Consider the following 19970-nt stretch of genomic DNA (forward strand, 5'->3'; position numbering starts at 1 on the left):
TAGAGAACAAACGCGGACCCGGAAGAAAAGACACTCATGACTTAAAAACTTACGCCAATGATTTGGACAAAAATCGATCGAGTTATTCAGAAACGCCTCAAATGAAATTAAAATTGCCATGATGATAGCCAACGTCCACAACGGACAAGGCACATGAAGAAGAGTAAAAATATTTTTAATACACCTAACCAAGGTAAAGTAATAACCAGCCAATGTATGTATACAATATGCATGCGTACAATGCATGCATACAACTTTCTCTATTTTTTTTTTGTGGAGTATTAAGCATTTATTTTTTTAGCTTAAAGACGACATGGAAAATTATATGGAATATACACTCAGTAAAGCTGTGGTAGATTTATTTTTTTACAAGATGCCAATAAATCATACACCATTGTTACATCTACACTACAGTCGGTAGTTTATACGAATCGGCTTTCTGAAAACCTTCTTCCATTTTATTTATTTATTTTTGTAAAACCCAAAATATGTCCTTACAAACAGTCTATCCACTTTAAACTAAACAAATTCACTATAAAACTCCACTTTAACCCTGATAAAACAAGAAAAGAACAAAATAAAATGACCTGAAACGTCAAACAGGTAAACAGTAACACTATGAGAATGGCGCGCGCTTGGGGTATGCAACTAGTGACGTCAGGCCAATAGAGAAGCGTTCTTGAAATTTAAAATAATGCTAGATTTCTAATAAAGATTTTTTATAGAAAGGCTTTTTCAATTTTGTTGAAATTTTGGACAATTATTCCTAGGGTGTTTCTTAATCGTTTTACATGTTTGAAATGACTTTTTAATTTTTTGTGAACATCCCTATTACATATTCAAAATTTGGAAGGTTAAGTTTGTGAACCACTCAATATTATTATTATTTACGTAATTAGAACTATCGTTTTTGAGGTCAATACATTTTTTGTTTTGAACGCCTGTTAAACGTTATACCGTTGAATGATAACTTTTAATTTTAATACTTCTGTGGATTTACCAATCAACGGTTATATTCTTATTTACTTAAATAAGTTTTTTGACTTTAATATTAGCCATTCAAAGTGAGGGAAGTATATTTTGTTTGTTCTTTATTTAATGTTACATAGATAAACTCCTTTAATTGTTTTTATAAAAACATCATTATCAATAATTGTTAACGTTTTATCCATTATTGTATCTTATTTGGTTTAATGTTTAATCAATAATTATTAATTAATGTGAAATGTGAAGAGGTCAATGACTGGAGTCAGTTTGGTTTCAAGAATGGCACGAGGGAGGCGATCTTTAGTATTTAGTATGCAAACATGAATACATAATTGCTCAGATCAAAGGAAAGATGTGTTTCTCTATTTCATAGATTATGAGACAGCATTCGATAACGTAAAACACGAACTCATTATAAAATATCTACCAAACTTGGAGTTGGATGCCAAGGATATAAGAGCTGTCGCCAGTCTGTATTGGAACCATACAGCAACACTAACTACGTCTTCAAAATTTCAATGAGATGGAGGCTTTCTTAAGAGGGGGGGTATGGTTTGAAATATTTAATTTTTTTTATTATTTCAAATAAAAGTGCATACTTTCAAGAATACACTCTGAAAATTTGAAAATAATCGGAGTAAAATTACCAGAGATACAGGGTGTTGAATATCCCTACCTTCGACTCGCTTTGCCGCGACTTCGCGCCAGCACGCTTGAGCGTAGTGAGAAACGTTAAACAACTGTTCGCCTTCTCTTTTGTAGATTATTCCTCGATTCAAAAAACATATTCCAATGTGCATCACTTTACGATTTGGCAGACAAATAAGAAGATGAAGATGCAGTTGTCAAAACTTTAAACGCATTTTTCTCAAAACTGCTTTTTCAAATGCGCTGGATATTGTAACTGAAAAACTACTAGGCCGATCTACCTGATATTTTGCACAGATTTTCTTTAGACATTTCATGAGGTAACAACGTCGAGATATTTGTCTTTTTTTGCTTATTTTTTGTTCAACAATAATAAATCTTTTGATTTTCACAAAATTTTTACCAAACATTTAATTTTTTTGATTTCTGAGTGATACCAAAAATTCAAAAATCATTAAAAATAAAAAAACTCGACGTTGTGACCTCGTGAAACTCATAAGCTAATAAAATCTATTTGAATTTTTTGTTTCGTATGATCGAGTGTCGAGTTCTGATTTCCACCGCAAAATCCATTTTTTTGTGAGCTGCCTGTCAAAATTTGTCACCAATGGATTATTTTTCAATATTTTGGATTTAATTTTTTTCTAACATATTCTTTGAATTGTACTTAATATGCTTATTTAATTTAAAAATAAAATAAGTCTACCATAGCTTCGAAAAAAATTCACAAAAATGTGCTTGATATGTTGATTTCAAACCATACCCCCTCCTTAATAAAAAAGGAGTAACGCTTTGGCCACACGGGCGATTTTTTACGGTACCGCAGAGCAGTAAACCTGACGAGCCATTGTAGGGAGATTTTCACTTCGGAAAAAATCAAACAAGATAGAACTTTTTGTAATTTCATTAAGAAATGTTTAATACACAACATATCAAAAAATGCTACACGAGAAGTGGGTGCTTCATTTTTTATTAAACAAATGAACTGCTAAATTTGATGTCTTTTTCAATAACTCCCAAAATATAAATTTTAGAAAAAACTGACTTGACCATTGAAAAATTCAGAAAATTTTACAAAAAAGCCTTGTATAAAGATTTTTCTAAAGTTAAATATGTAGCTTCTATAATTTTTTATTTATAAGGCTAAAGTCACCCTTCTCACAAACACTGGCGCACTGTAAACTAGCGTACGGTAAAGTGCACGGTTAAGTTATTTTAATGTAATTCTTTAACTAATGTATCAAATGAAATTTTACAAGATGGACACGGAAGAAGAATAATTAAGCTATCTTAAGGTTATAACAGAAAGAAATAAAATGTATGGGCATAAGTACGGTGTGGGTGGAAAGAGGTGTACATGAGTTTTGTTTAAAAATGATTTAATAATGTGTAACTAATACAATCTTTCTTATAAGACTCTCAGTTGTGCACAACTTACCTTTCAAACATCTTACTAAACGATGTTTCATTAAAAAAAACTCTCAAAAATTTAATTCAAAGAATACGACGTCTCAAAAAATGTAATTTTTGAAAACTTCGTAGTTTTACAGAATTACCACCACTTTAAGACGGTGTTACTCAAGTTTGAACAGATTTATTACAGTTTTATAAACGCTTTTTTAAAGCTTAGGATGTAGTGTTTAAAATGCACTCAACTATTATACCTTAGATATGAAATGACTATTTATTTTTGAGAAAATTAAGAAAGATAACAAAAATGTAATACAAAAACCGAAAATCACCAGCTAAAAAAATGTTTATACAAAGTGATCAAAACTTTTTTTTGTAAAAATTACCTAACATACATTTAATAATAAGCTTCAACAATAATAAATGTTCAACAAAAACAATTTTTTTTAGCTCTTATACAGTATGTCTGCGTAACCTGGAACCTATTGATAACTTTTTTATTATCGGTTTTACGAAAAAAAGTTATTCTTCATAAAATACCCCGCATCGTATATAATCTAAGATTCAACCATCAAATATCAAATTTTATTAATTTTATACGAGGTATGTCAAAAAATATGAATTTTACTCAAGAGTACAGTACCTTTATATTTCAAAATATCGGAAGATTGTTATTAAGAAAAGTTGTTAAGAATTAAAACATATGTTTCAGTGTTCAATTGCATCCTTCTAATTAAAATATTGTGAATAATAAAGGCATTCAACTCTCAAGAAAAATTCATATTTTTTACATACCTCGTATAAAATTAAAAAAGTTTGATATCTGATGGTTGCATCTTAGATTTTAGACCAGGTAGAACATTTTATGAAGAATAACTTTTTTTGTAAAATTGATAATAAAATAGTTATCATAATTGTAATAAAATGATGATGGGTATCAGTAATTTGAGAAAAAATTGAAAATTATTTGTTTCGATTAGAATGATGTAATTGTATATTAAAACATAGTTTTTAATTTCAAACAACTTTTCATAATAGCATTTTTTGATATTCTGGAATATAAAGGTACTTTACTCTTTAACGAAGTTCATATTTTTGACATAACTCGTATAAAATTGATAAAATTTGATATCTGATTGTTGAGTTTGAGATTTTTGACTATCCAGAGCATTTTAAAAAGAATAACTTTTTTCGTAAAATTGATAATAAAAAACTTTCCCATACGGTTCCCAGCTACGCAGACATACTGTATAAGAGCTTCTGTATAAGAATTTTCAAATTGTAATGCCATATTCGGATTCAGCATAATCAAAAACAAAATAAAAACATATTTGATCAAAGTAAAATGATGAATTCAACGATATTCTTAAAATTATTTATACAAAACAATTGTTATTGTTTAAACGGTACAATTGTTGGCACGGTAGCGGCCAAATCTGCGAGTAGAACTTTTTATTTTAACATGTATATAAACCAACAAAAAAGGTTTTAGAAAAATATAAGCTTGTTTGAATTTTTCCGAAGCAACGCATATTTTCGTTCCAATTGCACTCCCCTATTGTTCGACTAACTCCTATTTCTGTATATATAACTGTAAATTATCGCGCCGTAAAAAATCGCCCGTGTGGCCAAAACCTTAGGCAAGATTATTATATTATACTTCCTCCAATTTTTAACTTATACGTAGAAAAAGGATTCGCACAAACAGTGGCAGATTCTGTTCAGGGTAAAAGTAAACGACATATCAAATTGAAGAGTCTCAGATGCAGAATCCACCAATTTAATAAAAATTAAAATGGTAAATTGAGTTCGAGTTTGGCAAGCGAGGCGAGAGGTCGTGTGGCAGGTGTATTGGCGATAAGGTAATTTCGAATTCGAAACCTATCACAATAAAAACACCGGTTTTTTAAAAGACCTATCGTTATCGATAATCGTTAAACTTAAAAAGCGTTCTTGTGCGAAATAAAAATAAACTTCTAAGTGTATAATAATAATATTTATATTAGTGCTGAGGTTAACATTTAATTTAAAATGGCCAGTGGCGGAACAGGAACAATCCGAAAGGAAACCTATAGAAAGAATGAAGAACTATCTGATAGTGGCGACGAAGAATCTAAGAAGAAAAAATATAAAGAAGATAAATTATATTTTGAAAAGAGTAACCTGACGAGACGAACACCGAATAAAAGCAACGACACAAATGAAGAGATGATAAAAATGATGCGGGAAGTTATGTGGAAAAATGATGAAATGATGGCAGAAATAAGAACCATACGGAAAGACCAAAAAGAAACGATGGAATATATTAAGGAGCTGAAAGAAAAAAACGAAAAATTGGAAGAAGGTTTAAAAATGGCAAACAATAGAATAGAACAATTGGAAAAAGATAGACGGAGAAATAATATAGTATTAAAAGGCCTAACACTAGATGCTACCGACGGAAAGCCTGTAAAGGAGTCAGTAGAACACTTCATAGGAAGAAATCTGAAATTAGAGGTCAGACTGAGAGGAGCGGTGAAGATCGGCGACCAAATCTTTGTAGCAGAAATGGAAAACTTAACGGATAAGATGAGTGTACTAAAAAACAAAGGAAAACTGAAAAATCTACAGGGACAAAAGGTGTATATAGAATCAGATTTAACAAGAAAGGAAAGGGAAATACAAGCAAAAATTAGGAAAATGGCAAAAGAAGAAAAAGACAAAGGTAATACTACGAAGATAGGATATATGAAACTGGAGATTAATGGAAAGGAGTGGAAATGGGACCATAATAAAGAGAAACTTATACTAACTCACAGAAATAGCGGGGAAGGGACTTCAAAAAACTAAAAGAAAATAATGAGACCGGACCCACAACAAGGACAACCAAGGCAATGAATGGGAAAAGCGATAGGGAAAAAGATGATGCAAAGGTAAACAAGGATGAAAATAGGAAAAAGGGGAAAGCTAGATTGCAGAAAAAAGGAGAGATAAAAATGGGAACATGGAATGTGAGAAGCATCAATGGAAAAGAGGAAGAACTGGTAGAAGATATGATAAGACAAAAAATAGAAATACTAGGAATAACAGAAACGAAGATGAAAGGAAAAGGTCTTAAGAAAATACACAAAGGATATTGGTTACTTTGGGTAGGAGCGGATACAAAAGAGAGAGCAAAAGAAGGAGTCGGGATAATAATTGCACCGAATAGACTACAACACGTTATAGAAGAAACGTATGTTAACCAGAGAATATTATCGGTGAAAATTAAACTGATGGACGAAGAAATATGGACAATAATAACAGCCTACGGAGTAAATGAAGATGCAAGAAAGGAAGAGAAAGATAAATTTTTCGAGGAGCTCCAAATGCAAATTGATAATGGGGAAGAAAACATAATTGTAATGGGAGATCTAAACGGTAGAGTCGGAAACAACAACAGCGGAATAGAGGAGTGCATGGGAAAAGAAGGAGAAGAAATGCTAAACAGAAATGGTGAAAGAATAATAGAAATATGTATGGAGAATAAACTAGTTATAACAAATACAAAATTTAAACATAAAGAAGTACACAAATACACGAGAGTACAAGACAGCAGAAACGAAAAATCAATCATAGATTACTTTTTGGTAAGCAGCAACAAATGGAAAAGAGTACAGGATACGAAAGTGAAAAGAGGCTCGGAGATTGGCAGTGACCACCATCTAGTAATAATGAGAATGAGAACAACAGAGGAAAAAGAAGAAAAGAGAAGAAAGGTAGTAAATGAAAAAATAAAAAGTTACAAATTAAAAGAGGAAATATATAAGAAGAAATTCCAAGAAAAATTAGATAATACTTTGAAAGGTAGGGCAAAAAATACAAATATAGAAAAAAAATGGGAATATCTAAAAACCAGCATAATCAAAGCAGCTGAGGAAACTTGCGGGAAAGCAAAAATAGCAAACACTAACATGAGGAGAACAGAATGGTGGACGGAAGAAATACGAGAGAAAATAAAGAACAAAAAAGACAAATGGAAAAGATACCTAAGCACAAAACACCCGGAAGATTACGAAGCATATAAAGAAAAAAGGAAAGAGGTTAAAATAGCGGTGAAAGCAGGAAAGGAAAGGTCATGGGAGATATTTGGACAAAAAATGACAAAAAATTATAGGGAAAACCAAAAACTCTTCTACGGCGCATTAAAACAACTCAGACAAAAGAAAGAGCACACGATGCCGAATATAAAAGACAAGAATGGAAACGTACTAACAGAAGAAAAACAAATAATGGAAAGATGGAGAGAACATTTCAAAGAGCTAACTCATGTAGACAAGGACAACATAGGGGAGATACAAGAAAGGAATGAAGAACAACAAGTGGAATCCATAACAAGAGAGGAATTAGAGAAAGCAATAGAAAGAGTAAAACTGGGCAAAGCACCAGGCAAGGATCATATCACCCCGGAAATGATAAAATTCATGGGGACAGAGGGAATGGATAGCATGAAAGAACTAATGAATGATATCATAAATAGAGCAGAATTACCAAAGGACTGGAAGAAAGACATTATATTACCAATACACAAAAAGGGAGACAAGAGAAACTGTAATAATTACCGAGGTATCACCATATCAAGTATCCCTGGGAAGGTATTAGCAAGAATACTAGAGACAAGAATAAAAACACAAATAGAAACAACTATGGAAGACACACAGTGTGGATTCAGGAAGGACAGAAGCACGCAAGACCTAATATTCACATTAAGACAAGTAAGTGAGAAGGTAATCAAGAAAAATAGAGAGATACATATGTGCTTCATTGACCTGGAAAAGGCGTTTGACAGAATCCGAAGAAAGGACGTTTGGAAGACACTAACAGAAAGGGGAGTCGACAGACACATAATAGAAGTAATAAAGGATATGTACAAAAATAATACAAATACAGTAAGAACCAATAACGAGGAATCCAGAGAATTTTCTACAAGTCAAGGCGTCAAACAGGGATGCGTGCTGAGTCCACTGCTATTCTCAGTGGTAATGGATGAAGCGATAAAGAAAGCCAAGAGAAGAATGAGAAAACTAACATTAGGATACTGGCAAATGAAACAGACTCAACTATCGGAGCTACTATTTGCAGACGACATGGTATTGATAGCAGAAAACAGAGAAGACTTACAGAACAATCTTGAAATCCTAGAAGAAGAACTATCAAACATTAATATGAAAATTAATACAGAGAAAACAAAAACAATGATAATTTCAAATACGAGGAAGACACACGCAATAGAATTAGACGGGAAACAACTAGAGCAAGTGGAATATTTTAAATACCTAGGAGTAATAATCGAATCAAATGGTAAACAAGACATGGAAATAAACGAGAGAATGGGACGAACAGGAAGCTTATTTAACACTATGAAAACAACATTTTTTGGGAAAAAAGGGATACCGGAAAAAGTAAAAACGGCAGTCGTTAAATCAGTAGTTAGACCAACAATCATGTATAGCAGCGAGACATGGACATTGACGGGGAGACAAAAATCCAGAGTCAATGCTATGGAAATGAGGTTCCTGAGGAAAATAGCAAACAGAAAAAGGACAGACAAAATACGAAACGAAACAATTAGACAAAACCTAAAACTAGAACCAATCAATGAAAAAATAGTAGAAGGACAACTTAGATGGTTCGGGCACGTGTGTAGAATGTCGAACGAGAGGCTAACAAAACGAGTGTTCGAAACGAGAGTGCAGGGGAAAATCAAAAGAGGGAGACCAAGAGTTATGTGGGTAGATGAAATCAGGAAAGAAGTCGAGAAGAAGGGATTGACATTGGAAAGTGCAAGAAACCTAGCGCAAGATCGGAAAGCATGGAGACTACAATGCCAAACTCAACTCCACCAGCCTTACACCTAAAGGTAGAAAGGCTTAGGACTAAGTAAGTAAGTAAGTAAAATGGTAAATAGTAATTTAAACCTGAGACTTTTCGTGTAGAAAGTTCTTACTGGTACATCCTTAATCTGCGACTTTTTCAATTAATAAGACAGCAGACGACGAATATAGAAAACGAAAGGGAAACGATCACATTCCGCCTTCATTCGTCTAGGAAAAAGGACAGCAGAGGAACTTTCAGTACTCAAACCGAGTAAAGGAAATAAAAATAATAAATGATGCTTTTGCTTGTTTTCGATTCAGAGGGTTGCACACCAGCTAGACAGGCAGTTTCTACCATTTCAGGCGTCTTCAGTAGCGTTTGAAACGCCTGAAATGGTAGAAACAGCCTGTCTAGCTGGTGTGCAACCCTCTGAATCGAAAACAAGCAAAACCATCATTTATTATATTTATTATTATTATTTTAAAACGACATATTTATTAACAACATTAGGCATGCCGATGACACAGCGATAATGGCAGACAACATCGAAGATCTCCAATGTTTTTTAAATGATCTAACTCTTGCAAGTGAAGCTTTGGGTTTGAAAAGAAATATCAAGAACGCAGAAAGAGCAAGTCAGTCGCTTTAAATACTTGGGTTTTCTGCCAAACGATAGAGTAGAGAAAAATCAAGTCAGAAAAGTTTTTTTGAAAGTTCGTTTCGGACTCGTCGCAAGTTGGATTTCAACCTGAGATACAAGATGCTAAAGTGTTACGTTTGGCCTGATCTCTTGTACGGAATGGAAGAATGGACATTAAAGGCCGAATCAATCAACAAACTTGAAATTTTTGAAATGTTATACCTCTAGAATCTCGCGGAAGGACAGAATCAGAAAAATCGTAAATTCTTGAGACTTGCTGACTCCAACTTCAACTGCGTTCTTCTTTTAACCAAGGAATCTATGTAACCGTAACAGGATTAACTAAAAATCATTATTTTGAGCAACAAATATGTACTAGGTTTAAGACTCCTTGCATCGCATGATCAGCAATAAGAATGTATTGTGTACTTCTAAGTACTATAAAGGCTGATTGATTTATCTTATAGCCGGAGAGCTAGAGCCGAAAAATCATCGTCATAAGTAATATGGAGTTTTTCCTGTGAAATGTGTCCATTGAATATTGACAATTATGACCCCTTTCAGGCTGACACCTCAGTGGATACAGGAAGTAACAATAAGGGATGAAAGGGGAAAGTTAGTGTAGTCATTAAAGGTTTTCACCTCCTATTTTGTTAAACCTATATCGATTTGCATGAAAATTGGTGACTAGTTAGAGCATACCTCAAGAAACAAAACTGAATTGGTGCCACCTCGCACTTTTACCCTGGTGTTGGATACCACCCCTTCCTGGAGTTGAAAACTATTTTTATTAAAAATAGCCCCACAAATCGATAGAGGGACACATTCTAAGTAAAATTTGTTATATCATGTTATTAAAATAAATCAATACTTTTTGAGTTATTAAAGATCAGAGATTTGTCTATTTAAGAGCACATGCGTGAAGTTACGGATGATAAAAAGAACATATTTATGTTAGTAAAATATTATTTTTATGTTATTTCGATATTTAATTGAATTTTTTCCATCAATATAAACTGAATATGTTCAGAAACTGGGGGTGTCCAATAATGGGTACATTTGACATATTAGAATACACTTTTGCTAAATTTATAATATCGAAATAATATAAAAATAATATTTTAGTAACATACAATTAATTAATATGTTCTTTTTATCATCAGTAATTTCACGCATGTGCTCTTAAACGGACAAATCTTTTATCTTTAATAACTCAAAAAGTATCGATTTATTTTAATAACATGATATAACAAATTTTACTTAAAATTTATCCCTCTATCAATTTGTGGGGTTATTTTTAATAAAATAGTTTTCACCCCAGTGAAGGGGTGGTATCCACCCCCAGGGTAAAAGTGCAAGTTGGCACCAAATCAGTTTAATTTCTTGAGGTATGCTGTAACTAGTCACCAATTTTCATGCGAATCGATGGAGGTTTAACAAAATAGGAGGTGAAAACCTTTAATGACTATACTAACTTTCCCCTTTCATCCCTTATTGCTGCTTCCTGTATCCACTTAGGTGTCAGCCTGAAAGAGGTCATAATTATCAATATAGAATAGACATATTTCACATGCCAAACTCCATATTACTTATGACGATGATTTTTCGGCTCTAGCTCTTAGACTATTACGACGGGGACGTAGACGGCACGGCTGTCTTACGGGGCACATTGAAGAATCGTGTGATATGAAAAGCATTGGCTAGTGTATCGTACAACGGAACTGGGCGACAACGAGGACGTGCGCCGTCTATTGTTCTACACCCCGTGCCGTCCACGTCCCGTCGTAAGATAAATTGGGCTAACTATGTCGTCTACATAGCCAAGAACACGAAATCATTATCTTTTGAAAGCGAGTTGTACCTTAACATCTTATGAAACACAGGTTTATGAATTTAATCAAGTAAAGATCTACTTACACGTAGTTATATACCTGCCAGAAATGCTAGCTTATTGGGATGACACTTATCGGCAAGTGTTTTTAACAGATAAATAGACTCATTTTCAATGTGATCACTATAGCTAGATATACAGAGAGCACGTAAAGGTTGGAATAAATTCATTTTCTCGAGAATGGACAATTTTGGAAAAAAATCCCGAAACAGGTCGATTTCTATTTTTAAATTGCGACTTTTTGTCATATATATCATACTAGTGACGTCACCCATTTGGGCGTGATGACGTCATCGATGATTTTTTTAAATAAGAATAGGGGTCGTGTTATAGCTCATTTGAAAGGTAATTCAATTCTCTATTCAGTAATATAAACATTAACATAATTATTTATACAGGGTGTCCAAAACATTTTTTTTAATTAAATTTATTGGCATAAAAAGAAGAATCTGTGTAATTTATTTATTTCAAAATACATTTTACTGCTATCATAAAACAGGAAAAAATGTTTATTTGACAAATAACTATTGTTTTTTGCAAATTCAATATTAAAGCAGCCACCCAACTGCCACTTGACAATTTGAGCATTTAATTTAAGCGAAAAGCAATGGTTTTTTTTTCAAATAAACATTTTTTTCTATTTTCTGAGAGCAGTAAAATGTATTTTGAATTAAATAAATTACACATATTCTTCTTTTTATGTCAATAAATATAATTCAAAAAATAATTTTTTCGGCACCCTGTATAAATAATTATGTTAATGTTTATATTACTGAATAGATAATTGAATTACCTTTCAAATGAGCTATCACACGACCCCTATTCTCATTTAAAAAAAATCATCGATGACGTCATCACGCCCAAATGGGTGTGTAAATATGTATGCCAAAAAGTCGTAATTTAAAATTAAAAATTGACCTATTTCGGGATTTTTTTCCAAAATCGTCCATTTTCGAGAAAATGAATTTATTCCAACCTTTACGTGCTCACTGTATGTATATATTTAATAAAAGAGCGTTTTTGTAGTCATATAAGTATACTGGATGAAAAACTACTTCCATACTCACAGTCAACGCCTCGTGCAAGTTTTGGACAGAAGCTTCTCAGTTGTGAAGGTCTTCTGAATTTATCAAATGTATCCAGTTACAATCTATCACCCACAAAGCAAGCCAAAGAAATTAGTATAGGTAATAAAGTGTTTTTAGCTAATTAATTAGAATTAGAGTATTCCGTTAACAAGAAATATGCCGAAAAAAAATTGCAGGTTTTATTTTACATTATAGTGATACAATATGTCTTTAAAAAGAGAATGTGCCTGACAAAAGAGAATGAGAAGACCTGGTTCAGGTCAAAGCAGGACAGCAGTTAGAGATAATGATTTCTAGTGCTTTGAAACCGAAAGGTCACTGAAGTGTTCCTTCGAAATGATTTGCAAGAATTGCAAAATTTGTGAATTATTTTAGATAGTTAGACAGAGACTTGATTATCTTGAATTGGAGCTACTGGTTAGCCGCTTTTCAGGAAACGTCAGATTTTCAGGATGAATTTTGCACGAGAAATACTCAAGCGTGCAATATCAAGCGACTTAGAGACGACGCAACATTAATGTCACACGTTCTTGGGACTTGGGATAGTATTTGACGATATCATATCACTCAGTATTTGACGATGTTCAAATCACGCTATTACGTTTAGCTCGTTCACAGTCCTTATTTAAATTCCGATCAACATACCTGGAATGAGGTGTTGTTTTCTTCTGGTACTGGTACCTACTCCTTTTTCCTTTTCATTAGTTTTCTTGCCTCTCTTCTTGTCTCTTTATACCTTTCACTGTTGTTGTGGGAGAGAATTTGTAGCATGTTCCTTTTAGCCATGTTTCTCTGTCATCGAACCATTTTTTGTAGTCCTCTTTTTGTGTCCTAGTGTTTCATCTAATGCACTTGTCAAAATCAATTTTATATTTTTCCAAACAGAGAATGTATTGTTACCTCTGTCTATTTGTATAGCCTTTTGAAGTTTCTGCTCTGACTTATTATCCCGCAGAACTTCGGTGTTCCATAATGATGTTGGCGTATTCTTGGGTATTCTATATCCATTGTCCTTTGTCATCACTTTTGTCGTCTTAAAAGATCCGACCTTATCCGAGGCACGTGTTTCGTTTTCATAACTGGTTGTTTTTTTTTACAAGAAGGAATAGTTAGTCCCTTGCTTAACCCTCCTCAGGACCCCCTCTCCCCGAATTTCTAGAAAGAAATTTAATACTTAATATATTTTGTCTCAACGAAAAGCTTGTAGCAAGATTAAGCATTATCATTACTTAACATATCACAATAAACGTGTTCATTTTTATTACAATAAATTTTGACCAACAAAATCAAACAAACAATGAGTACCTAAACTCTGTTACAACCGAAACAGCCAGAAAAACAAGATAACTTCAAACTACAGGTTGGTTCTAATTTGATGCTAAGCAGAATCTGTTAGGAAACAATGTTTAGACGTCCCCATACAACAAAAAGGACATTCTGATGTATTGACTATTATAGAAGTAGGTACATTATGGCATGTTGCTAATGGAATATTCTTAGCTAAATTAAAATGCAATTAGAACAGAGTTTTCTACATTGATAATTCGTAGGAGGTCCGGAGAAAACTATTTTAGAAGAAGAAGTAAAACAGTTGCAACATCAGTTGAATAAAGCATTAAAAGAAATTGAAGATTTAAAGATGCAGTTAGCTTGTACAGAAGATCAAAATGATGTGCTACAAGATAATCTCGAGAAATATAAACTCAAATTACAGAGGTAACTCACTTTCATTACTATAGTCGTTTTCACCGATGTAGAGAAATAAATTATAATTTAAGTAGTATGTAAGGTAGTATTTACAGTTTTTAAGATGAAACCATTTAAATTATTTTTTCTACAACCGTGTTAAAAATGCAATTTTTAGCACTCCATACGAGCGTTAAAAATGCTACTTTAAGGCACTAGTGCTTTAAAATTTTTAAGGCACTGCAGTTCGTATTGACCGTATAGGCAATTTTGATGTAATGTCAAAAAAATATAAAAATGGAATGTCAGTCAAGTTCAAGTAAAAGTTTTTGTAGATATTGTCCTGTAATTACGTTTCTAGAAAAAATATTGTATGATATGCGTGTTAAAAAGTACATTTTTAAGGCACTCATGTGAATTGCAGAACTAGCTTCGCTTATTCTGCAAACTTTCACATGCGTGCCTTAAACGTGTACTTTTGACACTTATAAATAACTATTAACCACGTACTTTTGCTCAATCAGATTGGCTGTTATCAAGATAGTGACACCCTCCTACTCTTCCTCTACTGTTTGGGCGATTTTCGATAAATTATTACTCTACAGCGATATGAAAACAACTATATAGTTAAAAATAGTAACTGATTTATTTATACCGAGTGGGCTAAAGAAAAGAGTCCACCTCGATATTTGGCAGTATTATATTTTAAGGAAAATTACGTTTCTAGAAAAAATATTGTATGATATGCGTGTTAAAAAGTACATTTTTAAGGCACTCATGTGAATCGCAGAACTAGCTTCGCTTATTCTGCAAACTTTCACATGCGTGCCTTAAACGTGTACTTTTGACACTTATATCATAAATAACTATTAACCACGTACTTTTGCTCAATCAGATTGCCTGTTATCAAGATAGTGACACCCTCCTACTCTTCCACTACTGTTTGGGCGATTTTCGATAAATTATTACTCTACAGCGATATGAAAACAACTATATAGTTAAAAATAGTAACTGATTTATTTATACAGAGTGGGCTAAAGAAAAGAGTCCACCTCGATATTTGGCAGTATTTATTATATTTTAAGGAAATGCCGAAACAGGTCGATTTTTGATATAAGGGAGACACATTTTTACGGTACATACATTTGTCATTTGTCAACCCCCTTCCTTGTACTTCCCCCACCCCTTATTTTTAAATAGGGAATAGGGGCCGTGTGCTACCTCATTTGAAAGGTTATTCAATTCTCTATTCAGTAATATTAACATGGACATAATCATTTATACAGAATGTCCAAGAAAATTTGTTTTGAATTAAATTAACTGACACAAAAAGAAGAATGTATGCAATTTACTTAACTCAAAATACATTCTATTACTGACAGAAAACAGAGAAAAATGTTTATTTGACAAATAAATATTGTTTTTCGCTTAAATTCAATATTCAACCTACCAAGAGGCAGATGGGTGGCAGCTTGAACATTGAAATTAAGCGAAAAGCAGTGTTTATTTATCAAAAAAACATTTTTTTTCTGTTTTGTGACGGCAGTAGAATGTATTTTGAATTAAATGAATTACATACATTCTTATTTTTTGTGTCAATTAATTTAATTAAAATATTTTTTTCTTGGACACCCTGTATAAATAATTATGTTAATGTTTGTATTACTAAATAGAGAATTAAATATCCTTTTAAATGAGCTAGCACACGACCCCTATTCCCTATTTAAAAATAAGGGGTGGGGGAAGTGGAAGGAAGGGGGTTGACAAATGACAAATGTATGTACCGTAAAAAAGTGTCCCACTTAGATCAAAAATCGACCTGTTTCGTCATTTCCTTAAAATCTAATAAATACTGCCAAATATCGACATAGGCGTAACCAGGATGATCCTAAGGGGGGGTTACAACTACTGGAAGGTCTCTGAGGGCTATGGTGTTAAGCGTATAGAGCTCAAGGTACATCCCAATGGGGGGGTTACAACCCCCAAAACCCCCCCCTGGTTACGCCTATGAATATCGAGGTGGACTCTTTTCTTTGGCCCACTCTGTATATCAACTTAACGGCAATTTGACATTTTTTTTTATTAGTGAACAGCAAATAAATCATTTTCAAGAAAATAAAAATTGTGTGGATGACCTTAAAGAAGAAATCAATGTTGAGAAGAAAAGAATTGAAGAATTAAATAAAAAGTTGCTCTTCTATGAGAAAGACAACAATCATTTGAATGTATATGTCCAGAGATTAGAAAAAGAGGTAAATTTAGCAATCACTTAATAACACTGCCCTGCATTTCAAAACGCGTTTTTTGTGAAGATAAGAGTTTTAGAAGTGATTTTATATATTTCGTGCATGCTGAATTAAAAATATTTCATTTTGCATAATCAGCTCAGATTTTATGTTATCTCAAATTAAAAAAAGTACATATATTACATATTGAAATAAGGACCATAGCTATGTCGTATGACGCTGAATTTGTTACAATGGAACTGTATTCGTGTAAAATGTATAATACAAAGTACAATACAGAAATACTTATTTCAATCAACAAAAGCCTTGGATTTTATGGTTACTTGTAAATTTCATTCCTAGTTCATAGAAAATGAACTAGTCACAGGTCATTAGTGGCAATAGTTGATAATAGTAATAGTGGATGAGGAAAAATATGGCAACTGTTACAGGTTGTATAGACTCGACTCATTACTTGAGCGTTTTTGGGGACGTTGATCACGAATATCATGACGGCGATGGTCTCCGACGCACCTGGTGGCCAGGACCGGCCTTGTCTCCTGGAGTTTTGTGAAAATTTGATACAAAATCAGTGTTTAAAGTCATTAATCGAGGTGTTTTTTGGGGACGCTGATCACGAGTATCATGGCGGAGATGGTCTTCGACGCACTTGGTGATCAGGACAAGCCTCGTTTTCTGGTGTTTTGTAGAAATTCGGTACAAAATTAGTACAAACTCGTTACTTGAAGGTTTTTGTGATCAGTGAATACAAAGATTATGTCGTAAATGGTCTCCGAGTCACCTGCTGCCCAGGAGTGGACTTGTCTACAGTAGTTTTATGGAAATTCAATACAAAATCAGTTGGTCCTGCTCATTAAGCGTCGTTTAAACACAACGATAAGTCACAGCAACTAGTTGTGATGACAAGTTGATGGTTGAAACGCTGCGCTGTTTAGACGCTGCGATAAGTTGCTGTGATTTATCGCGATGTGATTGACCACAACAAGTTGAAGAGGGGAGCATTGTGTACATTTTAGACCCTTCAATAAATTATAACTAGTTTTCATCCTAAACAAATAGATCCTGTTACTTTCTTCATAACAAAAATATAAAGGTGGGGTATGTTCTACAGGGGATTTACAAAGTTATAACCAATTTTATATGAAAATCGTAACAATTTCAATTCACTGTATAAATAAAAATAAGCACAACGGCAATGGTTTATTGATGCCATATTTTTTTATTTATTGTCAAAATTTTTAAAAATGATTGATATTGCTAATTTACTTTATATCTAATAAAGGGTGAGTTAAAACTCAAGTACATTATTTTTTCAGTAAAATTTAATTGGGATACCCTGTATGTTATATCACTATTAAAAAGTACCATTACCGTACTTTAATTTGTATACAACATTCCCTATGTCTAAATTTATTAGTTTTCGAGATATTTTCATTTTTCAATGGACCAGTAGCGTGACTACCAGATCACCAGAATTTAATAAACTGGACTGATTTTTTGGGGTTATTTTTAAACGTTGTTTAGACGCTGCGATATGTTGCTGTGATTTATCGAGATGTGATTGACCACAACAAGTTGAAGAGGGGAGTATTGTTTACACTTTATAAACACCTAGTTTTTTAGTAGAAACAAAACTAGTATTCATCCTAAACGTTGTTGACAATTATGGATCGCATTAAAGCCGTAGCCAAGGAGGAAGTATTACTGTCAGTATTAGTCTGATGTTTAGTAATAAAGAAAAGGGAAAAATGTATTGTAAATGTAATTTATTTTTTTGGAATGCTGAGAAAACTAATAAGTATTGTTGAGAAATTTAAACGCAGAATGAAAGATTTCTTTATTACCGAGGGCCGAAAGTCCCTTAGAATGAATAAAAAGTTTCTTTTGAATAAGATATTTGAAATTAAAAATCACACTAAATTTTCTCTTAGTTTTTGACCCCTGAAACGTATTAAAATAAACATTATAGAAGTTTTCAGGAACTTTCGGCCCTCGGTAATAACGTAATCTTTTATACTACGTTTAAATTTTTCAAAAATATTTATCAGATTTCTCAGAATTCGACAAAAATGAATCCCATTTAAATAGCTTTAAAGCTTAAAGTAAGTACCGAAAGTTCGTACCCTTCCCTTTAATGGTAACCATTTAATTGAATAGGTAAATAAATTCTAATTCGGTATTATTCTCCTATATTGATGCAATCCAATTCCAATTTCGATAAATCACGGTACCGTTTAGATACGACGATAAATTAAAACAACTCGATCATCACAACAAATTGATTCAATCCGATACCAACTTCAACCCAATTCCAACTTTGATAAATCGCTGGATGCACCGTTTACACACAACGATAAGTTGCAACAACTCGACTGATATGGATAAGTTGCTTGATTTATCGCTGTTAAAAATGATTGATATTGCTAATTTACTTTATATCTAATAAAGGTTGAGTTAAAATACCTAGACATGACACACTATCTAGCTACGGAAGGTTCGAAGCAGAAGTGGAAGATCAAGTTAATAGAGCAAACAGAGCCGCAGGTTGCCTGAATGACACAATATGGAGAAATAAAAATATGGGAAAAGATATGAAAGGCAGAATTTACAAAACAGTCATCAGGACAATAATGACATACGCGGCAGAAACACGACCCGACACAGAGAGGACAAAAATATTGCTCGAAACAGCGGATATGAAAACCCTTCGAAAAATCGATGGTGAGACTATGGGACAGAGCTAGAAGTGCAGATATACGACAGAAGACAGGGTAAGAAACAGAAGAATATAATGGAATGACCACATAAGCCGAATGACAACAGAGTAGTCAGGACAGCGAGAGATGGTTTCCCAATAGGCAGACGATCAGTGTTAAGACCACGAAAACGATGGAACGACAACTTACTAGAGGCATATTGAAAAAACAGACAGTCATGTTTATGCAAGAAAAAGAAGAATAATATATGAACATTTTGATAATAAATAAAAAAAATGGCATCAATAATCCATTGCTTTTGTGCTTATTTTTATTTATACAATGAGTTTAACTTTTCATATAAAATTGGTTATAACTTTGTAAAATACCCTGTATAACATAACAATCCTTTATACATTTATAATGGCGAAGTTAAGAAGATTTTGAATATTAAATAAAATACAGGGTGTTCCAATAAAAAAAAATAAGTTTGGTCTCCCACTATGTTATCGAACACCCTCTGTAATATTCTAATTAATTTTATAAATGTGAAGCTCAAAGGTGGCTAAAATTTTTGTTATTAACTTTTATTGCTATCTATTACTATAACGGATCTACGTATCTTTACCCCACTAATCAATCACCCGGTACATTTAATTGGATATGTAAATAAATTCTAATTCGGTAAGATTCTCCTAAATTGATGCAACCCAACTCCAATGATAAAATGCTGTACCGTTTAGACACGACAATAAATTAAAACAACTCGATCCTTGTGATAAGTTGATGCAATCCGATACCAACTTCAACCCAACTCACAACTTTGATAAGTCGTGCGATGCA

At 33.0% G+C, this 19970-nt stretch overlaps 1 protein-coding gene across 2 annotated transcripts in view; it reads left to right on the top strand.

Annotated features, from left to right (window-relative positions):
* LOC114337070 (putative autophagy-related protein 11) overlaps nucleotides 1–19970 on the top strand; it is a 131819-nt gene that overhangs the window by 33826 nt on the left and 78023 nt on the right. For both annotated transcript variants that reach the window (XM_050650870.1, XM_050650871.1), the window contains 3 exons: nucleotides 12438–12598; nucleotides 14050–14215; nucleotides 16272–16437. In XM_050650870.1, coding sequence (XP_050506827.1) covers nucleotides 12438–12598; nucleotides 14050–14215; nucleotides 16272–16437 — 493 coding nt within the window. The remainder of the gene's footprint in view (nucleotides 1–12437; nucleotides 12599–14049; nucleotides 14216–16271; nucleotides 16438–19970) is intronic.

The sequence above is a fragment of the Diabrotica virgifera genome, chromosome 5 (genome assembly GCF_917563875.1).
Source record: "Diabrotica virgifera virgifera chromosome 5, PGI_DIABVI_V3a".
Classification (NCBI taxonomy): Eukaryota; Metazoa; Arthropoda; class Insecta; order Coleoptera; family Chrysomelidae; genus Diabrotica; species Diabrotica virgifera.